This window comes from Chaetura pelagica, unplaced genomic scaffold, assembly GCF_000747805.2.
Source record: "Chaetura pelagica isolate M959 unplaced genomic scaffold, ChaPel_1.0 scaffold288, whole genome shotgun sequence".
Lineage (NCBI taxonomy): Eukaryota > Metazoa > Chordata > Aves > Apodiformes > Apodidae > Chaetura > Chaetura pelagica.
The window spans coordinates 1,006,370-1,025,188 of record NW_009954190.1 but is presented as its reverse complement, the minus strand read 5'-3'; the positions used below and the strand labels follow the sequence as shown (position 1 = coordinate 1,025,188).

Below are 18,819 nucleotides of genomic sequence, written 5' to 3'. Positions count from 1 at the left end.
CCACAAGTGGACACAGTAAGAAGTTACTTCTCATTGTGACCAACAGCTCCTTTTGCAGAAATTACTGCACAGCTGAGAGAATGTGAGAAGTGGGGAGATCTGCTCATCTTGGCAATAGGAAGTCTCCCTAGCCCTAATGTTTCTTAGCCACTTGAGCTAGTGGGGCAACATATGCCTCTTGGGAGACAAAGTGGTTGGGGGTTTGTGACTGTGAATCCTTGTGAAGGCTAGATATATTATATCATAATACTCTTGACTTAGGGCATCTTTATTTAAAAAAAAATAAAATATTAAGTGTGTGTGGTATAATAATTAACATTTATCACTCATTTTAATAACTAATTGGAAGTTGGAAGCATCCATCAGATGTTTAAAAGTGTAGGTTAAAGACACAAAATTTCTGCTCATGGAACTATGTGTTGGAGAAAACTGAATAAAAGTGAACAACACATAATAAAATCAATCCACGTACGCTTTTAGAACTGTCAGGGAACTTGATGCTTTTTTTTGCTTCACTGTTGCAGTTTGCCCTTTTTAAATGTAGCTATGCTGAATTGCACAGTTGATACACAGAAGCCATCAGATAGATTATTTGTAACAAATGAAAAATTTTCTAGAGGCAGTATAAAATTTGTTGTTCAATTTAATAAAAATTCTGTCAGGGGAAGCATTGAACATTGAAGTATTGCCCTTCATCAAAGGAATTAGTGCATAGAGAGCTGTATCTGGTGAATAACATGTCATGGTCATGCTATTTATTTCTGATTACCCATAGGATAAACAAACATATGTACATCACCTCTGAAGCAGGGACAGGAGTTGAAGAATCAATAAAGTATCAGTAGGTTCTAGTAATTAGTTTTAGTAATTCCCACTTATTTATTTTCTAGATGTTTGAGTATGCTATTTGAAGTATAACATTTGTTGGAGCAGAGTGAGACTTTTGTCAGTTTCTGGCCAATAGTTTGTTTTTTAGCTATGGTATGTTGCATTTATCAAAACAAACAAAAATAAAATTGCTGTTACTCTTTGTTAACCTTCTATACAAATACTCCAGTGTAGGATTTGGCAGAACTCTGCTGTGAGACTGATGTTTTCTGAAAGGTGTTTAAAATCTACTAGGGTATATAGTGGCCTACTTTGCAAATGTAGAAATGTGGCCAATCAGATAACCACCTCTGATTTAGGTAGCTATGTAATAAATTGAATTGCACACCGGTTTTACTTTTGCTTGCAAATTTTTTTATTATTTTTTTTTGAGGAATTTTAGGAACACTGGTTTTGTTGTTCTAATAGTAAGTTTGTCTGTCTTAGGAAATAAAGCCTCAAAGCCATTACAATCATGGATATAGTGAATCTCTTGGACGGAAAAGCCACATTGATGATTACAGCACCTGGGACATTGTCAAAGCCACACAGTAAGTTTGGTTTTGGGTGTTAGATTTGTCTGTGTTTCCATTAGTTAAAAATCAGCAAAATGGATTTTTTTTATTTACATAGATGGGGAGGTGAACTGTATTTGAAGATACAGTAGTGGAAGATTTCAAAAGAGAGCTCTTTAAAATTACTGTTAAGACAAATTTATGAGCATTGTATAAAAATACGTAGGAGGTATTATGGTAAGTTGTAAACATAGTTGGTTGCCAGACAGACTGGAAGAGAATGTTTGGTTTTCTTCCTGTTGGTACTGATGTTTATTTTCTGTAGATTATGATTAAGAGGTAAGTGGGCAATATTGGTATGCAAACAAGAGGATTTCCTTGATTTGTCATTATTTATTTGTAGGTTAGAAGAGATGTGTCTCTGTAACTTCCTTCACTGTGTCTGATTCTGTAGTTTCAGTGCTGCTATGAAACAGTTTATTGCTAATAAAATTTAACTGTGCTCTTTATGCAGATAAAATACACAAAGTTGTCTTCTATACAGTCCTGTAGTACATACCAACTCACAAGACTTTCTAAAGAATTGTCATTATATACTTTTTAGCTTGCAATTGTTTACCATTCAGAAACCACTGCTGTCCCTTTTTTTCAGTGGCCTGTGGTGATAGAGATTTTTGTAAGATTTTTATTTTTCTTCTATTATTAATTTGGATGCTTAAAATATTGTGTATCTTGCTGAGCTATTTACTTTTTTTCTTTAAAAAAAAATACTCCTTTTATTCCTAAAAGGCATCTGCTCTGAGTGAAAGCTGATTTGCAGCTCTGCTTGTGACATGTCCCATTTAGGTTTAGGAAGTATGTACTTTGCTTCGCTTTTTGCTTCGAGCTGTGAGGAGTTTAACTTCCTGAAATAGGTTTTGACTGACTCTGCAATAGTTGCTCTAAATACCTTAATAATAATACTACAACATATGGCCCTCATACTGGAGGATTTTTAGAAATTGAAGTATTTGCATAACATCAAACTAGCTGCTTTTTAAAAGCATGGAAATAAAACAAAAGTGGTTTTACATGTTGACTGTTTCAATTCATGTATGCTCATTGCATGTTTGAAACCTTAAAACACATTTGTCCCCATTAGCCCTCAAATTTAACTTGATTTGTGCTTTTGGCTGAGTTGTAATTCTTGTCTGGTCTCCTCAAATGAGAATCAGCAGGTTTCTAAGTTACCCAGTATGTTCTTCCCAGTCATGTTGAGATGGGATTTACAGGGAGGATGACATCTCACCAAAAAGGATTATAGTGTCATATTACAGCCCTAATGGTTAGTATCAGAGGGAAGGGAGACTGTTAGCATGGGTATATGATCAAGTTGTGGTATCCAAACAGCAACTGACTAGAGGGAGAATTCACATTTTAAGTATTTAGTAGAATTTGAAGGTCATGTTATATAAAGGAGCTGTCTTAAAGGAAAAAATCTCTGAAATTTAAGGCAGAAAATAAACCCACCAAATATAATAAAGCTTAAAATGAAATAAATTATGCTGCTAATATATGAATTAGTGTTATTAAAAAGATCGATCCCTATTAAAATGATGCAGTTACTTTTGTAGAAACAGAACCTCACTTTCATATATATGAAAAATGTCATTCTTATTCTCTACCACTTGTCCTCAAAAATCAATATTCACTTAGATTAAAATATCTGCTGACTTTGTTTACTTCTTATTCAGTGCTAATGTAAGCAAGAGGCCACAAGAAGTTGTGTAAAAAAGGGCCAGTCATCTGTTTCCCAGAGTGCTCTTCCCCAACCAGTTCAGTAAATTTAAGCAAAATGTAGCAAAATAAAATAAGAATTATTTTCAGTTTCTTAGTTCAGGTAGGTTGCTTGTTTTTTTTTCCATGTCTAGGTATCTGGCATTCAGCATGGGATTGGCAGCACAGTGTTGTGGTTTGGTTTTTGTTTGTTTTTTTTTTTTTTTTTTTTTTTTTTTTTTTTTCCAGAATGCTTCAAAGCTTCCACAGGAGACTATAACAGGTTTTTTAGTATGACACAGTAAAATGGTAGCTGTGTGCTTGCCATTAGTTGAATTACATTCTGTTGTTCTTAGCTAATGGTAATAATGAAGTTGTCTCTTCCTCTGTTAACTGATCTGTCAGCCAAAATGATTTGGCATTTTATGTAAGACCACTTAAATTGCAGGCTTCTTCATGATTAGGAGGTGCATTTCACCATAGCATGGAATTGTTTGCTATTACATTTGTGATAATCCAAGTAAGAAGGAGTTAGTCATGTCCTATGAGTAGCTAGTTGGTCATTTAATTTTTTTATAATCATTATTGCTCTTACAGCGCTCCATGTACTACAGTGTTAAAAGTCTGTCATTTGAAAGTAACTAGTTATGTTATTATTGCAACATACATGAAAATGGGGAACATAATTCCTTAATCTTTAAAGGTGATGATGAAAAGGCTTAAAACTAACCTGTACTTCATATATGTACTTTAACTGTAGAATTCTATTGAGATATTGAGTTTATTGGCACTTGATTACAGAGAAATAAAACAATGTTATTAAAATAATGCATTTGCTCTTATGTTTTTCAGCAAAGGAAAATAAGCACTTGCTTATTTTGTTGAACTGTTTGTGTGCTTTACCTTCTTAGTCTGCAGATTGGGCACTTATTAAATTAACATGCTCATACATGTGCTACAAATCTAATAAATTCTTGCAATCAAATTAAGACTTTGTATAGGAAAGATCAGTTCGACTTATGTTGTCATGGCAAGGAGTTTACCAGTGTTTGTAATTTTTCCCCCGTTATGTTCCAAATAAATTATTCTGTGAACGTGGAGACCTAGGCATGCTTTAGACCAGAAGTAGTCTGTGTGTTTACTTTGCAGAAATTTGTGCTGGAGTAAAAATCAGTGTTTGGTTTTAATACCTATTGATATAAAGGACACTTTTAACTGATTTTGTTATATAAACCTGTTCAGGGGCATCTGGGTAGTATTAAAAGTAGTGTCTTAGCCCTTCATCTTTCAGATGTTACAATATGTGTAAAGTCTTTTTTGGTATTTGGTTATATCAAAAGTGTTTGATTCACATAGTTTCCACTGTTTCTGAAAGCAGAAGCAGGCCACTCATGTTTCTGAAAATTTGTTTTAAAATCGCTAGCAAAAAATTAATTCATTCTTGCCTTTGTTATTGCAATGGAGCAATATTGCATAGTAATACTTAATAAGTACTTCACCTAGAACCGCATGGAAAGTCTTGGAATTTCTTCTGCCTCTACCAAGTCAGAGGGTAGGTTGTGTCATTTTCATTCCTCTGTGATATCATCCAGTGCTCTCACTAGAGCTGCAGGGAAACAGAGTCTTGTAAAAAAGAGTCATAAGTTATTTAGAAGTGAAATTTAATGGAGATGTGTTTGGTATGTTTATTTTTATCTCTTCTGGCACTAGTAGCCCTGTGTCATACAAGGCTGGAGTAATAAATTTGAATATGTCATCTTGAGAAGGGTACTGTGTTAAAGTAACAACTTAAAGTTGCTGTCTTTGTTTTGTTTTAAATCTTTTAAGCCGTGAAACTAAGGAAGATAGCTAATGTTGACAAGTACAGAAGTATATGATGGCTCATGACTAAGAGAACAAAATCTGAGAGATGTTAATACTTGGGTCATAATTTTCAGTTCTGTTGGGAGTGAATAGGCACCACCTGCTTATAGTGAATGAACATGGATATTAAACATCAATGATATTAACAAGTGCTTTTGTGACTTCCAGAAGATTGATTCCTTGTGCTTGAGTGTTACAATATCATTATTACAAGATTAACTTTTCTGTTAGTTTTATTCACCAAGATAATTAAAAATTAAGTCATGTGCATTGTGAATTAGTGCAGCATGAAGTATGAAATTTTCTGAATCTTGCTAATGAAAATGGTTGGATACGTTTGAGAATGTGTTTTTTCCTCCTCAATACTTCTCATCCTTCATAGGGCAACTGATAAGAAAAAAAAATGATACATAAGGAATAATTCTAATTGGTAAGGGTTGGGCAAAATGACAAGTACTCCTGGCTTTTTTTCAGCTATTCACAGCAGAGGGTGGGCAGGCTGTGACAGGGTACACATTCTTTGTGCATGGTCACTTGTGTCCATGGAGTTTGATTGTATTGCTGAAAGTGAAATGTATCTGAAGTTCACATGGAAGGAGGGGATTTTTTTAACCACACTAGAAGTATAGTCACAACTGTCTAGACAATTTGAGGCTTTGGAAGTATGCAAGACCTGAATTTCTCTTGTCTCTCAACATCACTGTTAACAGTTCATTAAGCAGCTCTTGAGTTATCCATTTGCAGTTGAAAACAAAGCTGTCTTGCTATTTAACAAAAAACTTCATGAGAATGTATGAAAGGTTTTGTTAGTGTTTGACCACCATCGTTCATGGGAATGAGACTTCAAAAGAGAGAAAAATACCATACTTCAACTAATTGCATTTCCATTTTAAACAGCTTTGATTGGAATGACAATGATAGCAAGATAAGGGAGTGAGCTCCTGGCTTACCTACTGTTCGTTGGCATGGTGATACACTCTGAAGACAGGTTCCTTCCTACTATTGTGGTCAAATCATGCATGGATTAATCATACAGCAAAGCTGGCAGTGTCTTATTTCCAAGAGTCTATGTGTTTGCAGATGAAAGATCAAAAAACGGATTACCTATTTAAAATGCAAAAGACTTCTAGGATACTATTTTTGAAAATACTAAATTCAGAATATCTTTAACCTGCGATGACAAAATATGACAGGTTAAGTTACCAAAATAGTAATAGAGACTGTGATAGTGAAATAAGCCTGTATAATGGTATTTTTGCCCTGGAATGACTAGCCCCATTTCCTTCAGAACAAGGCAAGCTTAATATTACGCTTTAGTTATACTTCATATTGATGTTTACAGCATCACTCTAGAATTCACCCAGATCATAAGTACATCATTCACCAACATCATAAGCACATCGTCGCTGAGCATCTGAAATAGATGACTTTCTCACTTTGTAATCCAACAGTGCATCATGAAAGTTTGGAGAGGGAAAGGTGAAGTCAGCTGCAGCAAATGGATGGAAGAAGACTGTAGGTAGTATGTGAGTGGAGTATAGCATTTGTAGGACAGAGCTCAAGAACCCATGACTGCATCTGCTTCAGTGTTTTATGTAATTGTATAAAGCCTGCTGTTTCCAGGAAGAGGAGCTAATTGTAAATTCCTAAGCTTTTTTGCCAAGAAATATATATATTTTTTTCTAGATCCTTAAGTCCTCTTGTGACAATTGAATAAGTGGAAGAGCTATTAAATTACAGCTTGTGTGTGACATCTTTTGTTATCAGTTATGATTGAGATCAAGATACCAAAATAAAGTGCTAGGAACAGACAAACTGATGGTGACTTAAATAAAAATTATTGTATACCTCATTCTCAGTTTAACTTTTGAAAAGTATTCTGTTTTCCTGGAAAGGCTTTTTTTATGTATTGCAGAAATGCATTATTTGTTTGGTGTCCAAGCAGTGGGAAGTACTTTTGACTTGCAATTTGCCTTCCATTGGGGAGGAGGGCAAGTCTATGATACTAAGCCTGCAGAAGGTATCCATTCCTACTGCTCCTTGTTTTATCTGAACCCATGTAGTGAACTTTGCCCAGGGCCTTACAGCAGTGTATGGGTGAATTCTGGAGGGTGGTATTTGCAAACATCAGTGGAGCGTAATTAGAACATCCTATCAGGGCTTCCACAGGGAAACTGGTGACAGAATTCTACCTCCACAGGCTACCAAGTCGATTAACATGCTTGTCATAGGTCTCCTTCATTTTCATACATCTTGTGCAAAGTCCTTCAGGAAGCAGCATCCAATTATATTTAATAGTAGAGATTCACTTAAAATACAAAACCAAAACAAACACAACCCCACCAAAACCCCAAAGAACAAAGATCCCCCTGCCCCAAAGACTGCAAGAGTGCTGCTTGGTTCATTTTGGGTTTGGTTTTCTTTTATGTTAACTTAGTACAGCACTCATCCAAACTGATATGGTCTGCCATAGCTGACAGATGGTAATGTGGTTTAACCCCAGTAGGCAGTTCAGCCCCGTATAGTTGCTCACTCACGCCTCCAGTGGGATAGGGAAATAAAGCAGAAGGGTGAAAATGAGAACTTGTCAGTTGAGATAAAGACAGTTTAATAGAGAAAACAAAATGTGTGTGTCCAAGTAGAGCAAAACAAGGAATTAATTCACTATGTTATATCAGCAGGCAGGTGTTCATCCATCTCCAGGTGAAAGAGGGCTTTATCATGTGTAATGGTTACTTGGGAAAATGAACACCATAACTTCAAATGTCTCCCTTCTTCCTCTTCTGCACACCTTTTATTGCTGAGCACAGTGTTATGTGAAATGGAATATCACTTTGGTCAGTTGGGGTCAGCTGTCCCAGCTGTGTCCTGTCCTCACTTCTTGTGACCTGCTCACTGGCAGGGCAGTGTGAGAAACAGAAAGGCCTTGATGTTGTGTAAGCACTGCTCAGCAGTAGCTAGAACATGACTGTGGTAACAAGACGTGTTTTGCTCACAAATCCAAAGCATAGCCTCACAGGAGCTGCTGTGGAGAAAATTAACTTGGTGCCAGCCAAAACCAATACATATAAGGAAAATCGTAATCCATTGCATGAGAGCTTTAAGTGATTGCCTCTCACACTTTAAAGAAGTTTGTGTTATTGTGTTCTTTGTATCTTTCCAATAACTTAGAATATTTTATTAGTATAATTCCTAATTTTGTGTAATTCTACTTATGTAAGCAGCATGAGTCAGCTAAACTCAGCCTTAGGCAGTACAATTTTTTTTAGCTGTTGACTGTTAAACCTGATAGCAGGGCTATAGGTCAGTAATTTCTTCCACTGTGGCTTATGCTAGTTATTTAAATGACGGCAGCAAGCTTGTCTACAGTAGGAAGTGCTGTCATAATCACTAACTCTAGTAGAACAGCTTGTCAACAAGAGGGTGTTTTGCTGTTCTATATGAATCGCCCTCCAGGTTACCTCCAGATGTAATATGCTAATGTAATATTTTCTGTCTTGCTTTCAGAAGTCTTTTCCCCTGTCTCTTCTACTGTCTCTTCTCACTCCTCATTCTTGGCTGACCTGCCTTTAGTAGTATTAACCTGTTCCAGTGGCCCTTTCAGTTGCAGGTCTAGGGAAAGCCAGGAACAGTACATGTTAAGCCATTTGAACAGATGTTTGTCAGGCCACACTGCTCATCTGGACTGGGACTTTAGAGATAATGCACCTCAAGATTGAGCAAACTTAGAACCTTATCAGTTTTCCTGCAGATGACAAGTTGAGAGGGAGTGTTGATCTGCTTGAAGGGTAGGAAGGTACTGCAGGGAGATTTGAACAGGTTAGATTGATGGACTGAGGTCAGTGGGATGAGGTTTAACAAGATCAAGTGCCGGGTCCTGCACTTGTGTCGCTATAATCCCAAGCAATGCTACAGGCCTGGGGAAGAGCAGCTGGAAAGCAGCCTAGTAGAAAAGGATATGGGAGTGTTGGTGGATAGGTGGCTGAACGTGAGCGAGTAGTGTGGCCAGGAAGGCCAATGGCATCCTGGCCTGTATCAAGAATAGTGTGTCCAGCAGGAGTAGGGAAGTGATTGTTCCACTGAACTTGGCCTTGGTGAGGCCACAGTTTGAGTACTGCATTTAATTCTGGGCTCTACAGTATGAGACACTGGGGTCCTGGAGTGTGTCCAGAGAAGAGCAATAAAGCTGGTGAAAGGGTTTGGGGGACATGTATGGGGACCAGGTGAGGGAACTGAGGTTGTTCAGTCTGGAGAAGGCTCAGGGGAGATCTTATTGCTCTCTACAGCTACATAAAAGGGAGGTTGTAGAGAGGCTGGTGTTGGTCTGTTCTCCCAAGTAACTAGTGATAGGACAAAAGGAAGTGGGTTTAAGTTGTGCCATGGGACTTTTAGGTTGGATTAAAAAAAAATTATTTATTGAAAGAGTGATGAGGCATTGGAATGGGCTGCCCAGGGAGGTAATGGTCACCATCCCTGGAGGTGTTCAAGGAGCATTCAAATGTAGTGCTCCAGGATTTAATTTAGTGGTTGTGGTAGTTGGATTACAGGTGTACTTGATGATCTTGAAGATCTTTTCCAATGTTCATTATTCTTTGATTCTTGACAGTAATGTATGCCTGAATATGTGTGTATTTTGTTTAGCTTAGGTTGTATATTTTTAAGTCTTCATAAACAAAACCTTTTCTTTCCCTGCTGCCCTCAATTCACTAAAACCAAAACTCTGTCATCAAAATTAAGGACTGCTGCTTTTTTACTCAGTTTGAGGCACCAGATTTTACAGGCTTGTTAGCAGTTCATTCATACCACATGCAGTAGTCTTTGTTGTAATGTTTTCTAGTGTTTGGAAAGATTAAAAGTATGATAGGATTTTCTAGCATTTTTCATATTTTCTAGTGCAACTTTCTTAAGAAATTGAAAACAACACAATCTAAGTAAGCTGTTCTATCTAGTACTTCTTTTATAATAGAGTCCAACTAATTAATGTGCTCCAAACTTGGATAGGCTTGGAAAGCATTCCTGAGGTTTGTTCACATGAGTCACTTAAGGTTTCACTGTGGAAGCACTGTCCAGATTGAGGATCCATTCAAACGCATCAAAGAAAAGTAAGAATGGTAACTACTCCAGGAAAAAGGTCTCTGCGTCAGTTATGCCAGCTAATCAAGTGAAGAAGAACCTTAAGTTGTCTGAGGCAGTCTCTTCGGCATAAAATAGAAGATAGAATCTAGCAGCGTAAGGGAAATTCCAACTTCGAGAGGCTGTTAAAATTCTGCTTTAGCAGAAGTTGGATGTCACAAGGCATTCATCTTGATTTCAAGGTGTACCCACACATCAGTCTCCTTGAGACTTGAGAAATTCCTATGATATGTACTGACATGAAAGTGTAATATTTTCTTGCCCTATTGCACTGCTTTCGTTGCCTAAAAAAACAAGTGGTAAAACAATGTAAGCATCAAGACAAGTAGTATTTAATGTTTAAGTTAGTTCTACATTAAATGACTGAGTGGTGATCATGCTTCCTGATTTGGTTCAACTTTCAAAATGTACACAGGATTTTTTTTTCAGATGGAGGTAGCTCACATTTCATAGTCTAAAGAAAGAATGTACTTCATATTAAAGTACAGAATTTTAAAGTCTTATAAAAAGAGAAAATGGTACTAACATGTGAGGAAGATTGCTGTTTGTTATCTAAGAAGAAAAATGGGATGTGTTTGAACTCTTTTAGCATTTGTAATTGACCTGATGATCTTTTCATCTGCTGAATTTTGAGAAGTTACTGTCAGATCAGTTGGCTTTTGAGGGGAAAATGCAGCCTGGGGTAAAAATGTAGCCAAGGACTGGCGGTCGGAAGATACCGCATTGTACGGAAAGATAGGGCCCCCTCCCCCCTAGATAGCCAATAGGGCTTAGTATGTGAAGTAAGGAGACAAGTGATGCTGCTAACTCAGGGTACAACCCAGGGTATAAAAGACTGTGTTGCACATTAATAAACGCCATTTTGCCATCTACCACATTGGTGTCTGTGTGCTGATGTGCCCAGCAGCCTGGTGGGGGTTGCTGAGTCGCTACTGAACCAGGTCGCCACGCCTTTAGAAGGCAACAGGCTTTTAAGAGATGGAAAGGAAGTAGAACAGAGGTGGGAGCAACAAATGTATTGGAGTTTCTGGGAAGAATTTTATGTATATGTGTTATACTACTGATTGATATTTTGTCTTGCTGTGCTGTATAGTTTGTTGTGAAGACATGTTTTCTGTAGAATTTTGAATTGATTAATACCATTTGTGCCAGTGGAAGCTTCTTGCTGCAAGAGTTCCATAATCATTAGAAATAGAAAGTAAAGGTTCATCCTCATTTCACTTCTGTTGAAGCATTTGTATTGTGACCGTAAGTAGGGTGTTTGCCAAATATACTTTTATCTAAGTTAACAGTTCTGAAAAATCTTGTTGTTTTCTTTGAGGTATGGAATATATGAACGATGTCGAGAGTTGGTGGAAGCAGGTTATGATGTACGACAACCAGACAAGGAAAACGTAACGCTTCTCCACTGGGCTGCAATCAACAACAGGATAGATCTGGTGAAGTATGTATTACACTTTAAAGTTAAATATGAACTAATCATGGTCTTATAAGTGTTGATTTCTTTTAAGGTGTTAAATAATCTTAAGTCTCTTAAAATCTCAGTTTTTCATCTTGACATTTGCGGGAGAGGGAAGAAGTTAGATGATGACATAGTTAACAGCAATAAAATTTGTTGTATTTATCCAGAAGTCAAGCTAAGGCTCTTTTCAAATGAGATAAACCTGTGGTACAGCTGTTCAGCTGCACGTACAGTTTTTTTATACTATGGTATACTTGTTGAAATACTAAGTTTCTTTTTTTGAGGATGGGAAGAGTGATGGTAGGTGATAATGAATGTTTTTGAATAAGCAGTGATCATATCTAAAGGGCAATTCCTACTTCCTTCATCATTTCAAGAAGATTCAAGAACTGAAATAACGACTTTGCATCTTAAACACCTGTTACAAAAGGTAACGTTGCATTACCTCTCCTTTCAAGCAATAAAATTTTTAATTGTGGGAGCAGTGTGGTTTGAGGGATTTTTTTACTTTTCACTTTATAAAAACTGGAGCATAATACTTTATATTATGTTTCAAAACCTACAGTTATCTCTCAGAACATGGAGAGCTTAAATCTGTAAAGGGTAATTCTTAGTACTTGCTGTTTTACATATCATGAGTGTGTATAGAAATTTGTTTTTTTTTCTTCTACCAGTAACAAAACAATAAATTAAGTACATGCAATTAAATTTAAATACATAAAATATTATTGAATCAGCAGGTTTATAGAATATTTGAAATAAACTGCATATCTTCCATCAGTCCACTTTTCAATACAGTTCTTATTAATGAATGTGTGTACTTAAACATAAGAACAGATGCAAAATGTCTCCGTTTAAACACATTCTCCCCATGTATCTCCATCACCAGCACCTTCATCAGAACAGATCTTGCCTCTAGTGGCTAAGATTGTGGGGTGGTTTTTTTGTATCGACAGTTGGACTCGGTGATCTTAGAGGTCCTTTCCAACCATGACGGTTCTGTCATTCCCCATGCCCTGTGCTGAACTCTCACCAGATAAGGATTTATGTTCTGCTTTTCCCTCTTAGCAACAGTGACTGCATGCACTTCGATTTTGTGAGCACTGTATGCAAGCTAGGGCAGTTTGCAAATGCCTGGCAAAGACTTAGTGATCCTAATATGGAGATCAGTGGAAATATTTTCTTCTTAAGGTGGAATCTTACCAGATCTACTTGCTCAAACGGATTTACACTCTGGGCATTATCTGGCATGGAGCTTAGATGACTCACTAAGACTAGAATCACCCAGATCCTCCTTTCTCCATGGACATTGTTCATCCTGGAGAAGGCTCCAGGAAGACCTTATAAGCAGCCTTCCAGTACCTGAAGTGGCTACAGGAAACTGGAGAGGGACTTTATACAAGGGCATGTAGTGATAGGATGTGAGGGGATGGTTTCAAGCTGAAAAAAAAAAAAAGTAGATTTAGATTAGACATCAGGGAAAAATTCTTCACTGTGGGGGTGGTGAGACACTGGAACAGGTTGCCTAGGGGAGTTGTGAATGCCCCATCACTGGAACTGTTCAAGACCTGATTGGATGGGGCTTTGAGCAACCTGGTCTAGTGGGAGGTGTCCCTGCCCATGCAGGGGTGTTGGAACTAGAAGATCTTTAAGGTCCTTTCCAATCCAAACCGTTCTGTGACTGTATGGCATTCTCACCAAGCACAGAATTCCTTCTACCTCAACCTAGATCTACCTAGAGAAGAATATAGAGTTCTCAGTCTGATATTGCAGAAAACTCACAGTTTATGTGTACTGAAAGTGAAATGCAGTGATAAATCTTACCTTAGCCTAAGAACAGCCTTAAGGAAACATAAAACATTATTTCAGTCTGCCATCTGGAAGGAGATTGCTGCCTTGTATTTTCCCAGTTGTCAAACTGCAAGTTCTTTCTTCTAAATAAAACATAGTAAGCAGTGCTGCTGCTCAGTAGAATCTGAACATATTCTGCATTTCTGCGGGGACCAGTGTTTAAATGAAGACAATCTGTTAAGTGTTCACCTCCCCATGAGTGACTGTCACATCAGCAAGATGGTTCCAAGCTTTGACTGAATTTCTCTGTGCTGGTTTTTATCAAGATGAGATTTCCTTGGGGACCCTTTACGAAGGGGGACTAAATGCAGCTGCTTAGTATAGTATCATTTTCAAATGTGTTCTTTGGTAGCTGATACTTTGTTTCACAATGATAAAATTACAGTATGCCTTGTCTTTTCACCTACATCAGACCTAGACTTTCACAAAAGCTTTTATTATTCTCACTGAGAAATCAAAAAACTTTTCAGCAGAGAAGTTGCAGTTCTTTTGGTGTTGAAAACCAGCAAGGTGGGCTGTCCTGCATCTGAGAGCAAATCTTGTTTGTTGCAGGAAGTCTGCTGAAGTACTTCTTTGTGTTTGATGGCTCTAAAGGAACAGTATAGAAGGACCTTTCCTTTGTATGTTTTTACTTTGCACATGTATGGCTAATGGATTTTTCAGTTTCTGTTCCTAATGGTAACTTTTGGGCTGTTTTTGAAGTGTCACTCTCTGAATCAATAAGCACTAAAGCAAAAGAAGGTAGTTAATGTTTTTCAAATTGTTCTGTTTGTTGCCCTACTTCTTGCCATGTCTTGAAATACTTAGAGAAAATAGAGGTGCCAGAAACACAATGCTGAGGATTTGAAGGACAGTTTGTGTGGGCAGGAGAGCAGCATTCATTTATACCTGGCAGCTATTTTGAAAGCTAAAGGTCTGCAGGCACATGTACTTAAAGTGTGCAAGCACTTAGGAACCTATAGCTATATAGCTGCTTAGTACTTTTCAGAAGTCTGTTAGTAATTTTTTTGCCAGTGGCTTATACAGTAGTGGATGAAGAAGTAGAAGCCTTCCAAGAAGGCCTGTTTTTTAAAAAAAATATTAATTTCTTTGTAAGATGTACATTTTCTTTTACAATAAAAGTGATATCGCCGATTTAGCATCCCATATGAAAAAGCAAGGAAAACAGTTCATGGGAACAGTACAAATTACTATAAATATAAATTGCAGCAGCTAACTATGGGTAAATTGTTTTGTTCCTACAGATAGCTCATCTTATAAAGTTCTTGAGGGGAAAAGCAATTTTTAGCCCATCATTAAGGAGTATTTTTAAGTGACTCAGATGCTTTTGTCCTTTGGTTAATAATGGTTGAGAACTATGTAAAAACCTTTGTACTTGGCTAAATGTCTAACTTAAGCATGAACTCTTGGAACAATTAACTTCATCTGCAAGTTGAATTGTATCTAATTTTACCGTTTAGCCAAAATACTCTAAAAATGCTAGTCTTTTAGTAGCATATTCTTTTACCATTAGTTCAGAGTTCTTTTTAATGCAGCAATCTCTACGTATTTTAGAGGAATGCATTTTATTAAATATTTCTGTGGTAGCACAGTTTGTACTAATATATATAGTAATTATTCTGTTTTACCTTAGAACCAAACTAGGAAATAGCAGCATGTTTAAAACACAGTAGGAAGCACCCCTACTCTCCCAACCCACATAAAAAAGGCAAAAAATAAAGTATGTATAATCACCTCTAAAATCGAAGGTTGTATAAAGGCAAGGAGAGGTTCTAGTCTTCTGGTCTGTAACTGCCTGTTTTGTGTAACATCAAACGTGTTTACTATGCATCCTTTATAGTTAACAAAGATGAGCAATAATGTTTACTATTTCTGTAATTCCAGATACTATATATCAAAAGGTGCTATTGTTGATCAGCTTGGAGGAGATTTAAATTCTACCCCACTTCACTGGGCAACAAGGTGGGAAAAGTAATCTAAAAATTGATTTTCCTGTGTTTTTGTTTGATGTGAAGCCTGCTACCAATTGACTTATGAAATTGCTGTGATTTATGGGAATCCTTTGTAAAATAATTCAGTTATTGGTAACTAGGCAGACTGTGAATGTGGTATGTTTGAGATACAGGAGCTTTCAGCATATCACTCAGTTTTTTGTCTTACCTCTTTCTGATGTAGAGGAAGATGATTGCTATGATAGGAAAAGGAATAAAGCAAAATCAGAGTACATAGTCACATAGGTTTATTCCTGCTTGGAAAATGTTTTTTTTTTGTCAGTCTTCTGCAGTTCAGCAACGCTTGTGCAGATAGGACTTGGGATGATTTTGTGTGACATTGTCTTTGCAGTGTTCTATTATGTGTGGGATTGTTTTAAGATGGATTTTGAATCAGATTTATGGTCTGAGAACTATGAGTGGCTGAGAAAATTGAAGGCAGCCTTCAAGTAGTAACTGCTCCTTCAGAAAACCACCTAGAAGTAAGCAGGAAGGGAACACTGTCCATGTTAATATTTTTAATTGTAGACTGAAAAAGGAGACTTGGAAGATTAGCTCTTAGAACATTTAGTGTATCAAAATAATATGTTTTCTAAAGATGAGGACTTACTTATTAGTCTCTGTTAAAGATTTTAGCTTCTATGTTTCTATTTGTTACAGATCACACAAGTTCTCCACTAATAGCACAAAAGCTTGATGAAATTTCCTGGTGTTTGTAACTGTGATCTATTCTGTGAAGCATTGTTTGAAGCTGCTTCTGACAGATTGAAAATAATGAGTACAAATTTTTCCTCATGTCAGAAACTGCTGACAGTTAGAGACTGTCTACAAAAAGGGTATGCCTATGCCCTACAAAAAGTGAGAGTATACAACCAGCTTGACATCTCTTAAAATAGCAAATTTCATTTGTGGATTGGAAGAAGTCACAGTAGACTAGATTTCTAAACTAGGGGTTTTTTGTTCACTGTTTTTTTGCTATACAACATGCTCAAGTGAATTGCATGTGATTAATGCATTGGCTGCATAGAATTTGCTCTTAAGAATTAGTTTGCTTAGTTGCACAATCAGATCATAATGACATTTTTCAAAGTAAAACTCAAAGTGTGAAGGTTCCATAGTGTAAATAACTGTTAAACATATTTGTTGTATTGAAATATTCAAATGTTAATAGTTTTTCTGTATACAGTTATTAAATTGTTTGGGTTTTTGTCTTTTGTTGTGTTTAGACAGGGTCACTTATCCATGGTTGTACAGCTGATGAAATATGGGGCAGATCCGTCGCTAATTGATGGGGAAGGATGTAGCTGTATTCATTTGGCTGCCCAATTTGGACATACTTCAATTGTTGCTTACCTGATAGCAAAGGGACAGGTAAATTTTAAGTAATACCATGTTTAAATAGATTCTGCTGAAAATTAGAGTAGGAAAACAATTGAAGCCTATACCTGTCATTCAGGAAATGCAAAATACTTGCCTGACTAAGCATAAAAATAATTCAGTATTTTCTATTGTAGACTACAGTAGTAATGTACCATCTGCCTGCTAACTTAATGTCCTCTAACAGTGGTCTGAATGCTTTTGTTGTAATTCTTACCTGTCTAGTATAGTGTATAGAAATTCTAGCACTTACTATTTTACAGTTCTTTATTTAAAATGGATTTAATCTTTGAAAATTAACAATGACAGCAAATATTTTAGAATTCTTTATAGCATGATCACATTATATGTGGGTAAAGAATCACATGACAGAGTCGTCGTAGGTAATCTCTCTTTTTTGCACCTCAGTCCACAACCTTTATTTATTGCTGTTACTAATTGCATGTGTGTGTAAATAAAACAAAACAAAACAATCCCATAGCTTGTTGTTAGCCTCTTATATTACTACTAGATCTGTAAAGTGTGTATATAGCATGTGTATTCATTACTCATCTTGTTGTCTCACATCCTTCATTCTGTATGCTCCAAAACATGTTCACGTCAATGCTACTCACCCTGCATTATAATCTATAGATTTACTCATCCACAAATATGTTCCTGAAACACAAATTTTATTTACTTTGTAAGCCATAAAGAAAAGTCAAAGCCCTCCTTTTACAGTCTTGCTAATGCTGTTCACACTTCTTTATTCTGCTTATTCTTTCAAATGGCAAAGGAGATATAATCCATTAAGTCAGATAGAATATGACTATGAAATCAGTTTGTTTGGTCTGTGTAAAACCAAGAATATTAGCTGCAGAAAATTATTTATGCCTACATGTATAAAAAGATAAACCTTTGTTCCATGCAATATTTGGTTTGTATCTGAGAACTGTTTGTTAGAACAGATTTAGTGTATGATAGTAAGTTAGACACAAGAAGAGGCTGATCCTATATAATCACTGTTTTGTGAGGTATAGTGGTTGGAGTGAAATGTTTTTTCATCAGGAACAACTTCTGTATTTTGTTCACAAATTATGAATAATTGTATGTGGGTTTGTTGCAGTCGTTATGCAACTGTGAACTTGTTTAAAGTAAAATGGCCTTTAGAATGTTATAGCATGATTATGGCATCTTCCTCATGGTTATATACAGACTGTCCTATTTATCTGAGCATCGAATACTTCTGTCCAAAAGAAGCTGTGTGTCTTTGTATATGTACATACATAAGTGCGCAGAATTGTCCAAGTGTGATTTTGGTATCCTTTCCATGCTATAAGTTTGAATTAATTTTCACAGCAATTTTCAGAACCACTTCAGAAAGTTCATCTTTAAAATTATGTATTGATCAGAATGTTTAAAATGTAGTCATATCAATAGCGTTTTAATAACTTGTAGTTCTCTAGCTATGCTGCATACAACTACAGAAACCATATGTTTTTACTTTTTCCTCCTCCAATAAGTACAGATGAAGTAATTAATCTCACCTGCTTCTTTTGTTTGGGTTTGGAAACTTGAACTGCTTTTGCTTATGTAGGCTTACCCGATACAGTACTTGCAGATTCTTTTTTGCACTTTGTCTTTACAGAGACTAGATTCTCTTATATTCAGAGAGTAGACTTGCCCTTGTTTTGAACTTGATTGTAGTACCTCTGTAGGAAATGACAACTAAATAAATGTCAAAATAAAGGCCCATGTAGGCTATTGTGCTTTGTTAGTTCTGATCCTGATGCCTTTGTGGACCTGAATGATCAGAGGAAAGCCAGCTTTTGTAACTGTGTAGAGAACTGACAAGTGGATTAACAGATTGCTCCTAATTGCTTCTTGTCCATTTTTGAGATAGAGCTGGCCCAACTCTAGTGTTGCTGCTTCACTCTCTTCCAGGGCTGCAGCAGCCAATTGTACAATTTCCCATCTGAGGCTCAAGTCCAGTCAGGCTCACTCCACTTTCTGGAGTGAGTGTAGG

General features: G+C 36.6%; 1 protein-coding gene across 1 annotated transcript in view; it reads left to right on the top strand.

The window, feature by feature from the left end:
• The first annotated feature begins 1,318 nt into the window (after positions 1-1,318).
• Positions 1,319-18,819, top strand: part of ZDHHC17 (zinc finger, DHHC-type containing 17) — a 56,929-nt gene continuing 39,428 nt past the window's right edge. The window contains exons 1-4 of the mRNA XM_010003063.1: positions 1,319-1,418; positions 11,455-11,577; positions 15,331-15,408; positions 16,664-16,808. Coding sequence (XP_010001365.1) covers positions 16,680-16,808 — 129 coding nt within the window. The 5' untranslated portion in view covers positions 1,319-1,418; positions 11,455-11,577; positions 15,331-15,408; positions 16,664-16,679. The remainder of the gene's footprint in view (positions 1,419-11,454; positions 11,578-15,330; positions 15,409-16,663; positions 16,809-18,819) is intronic.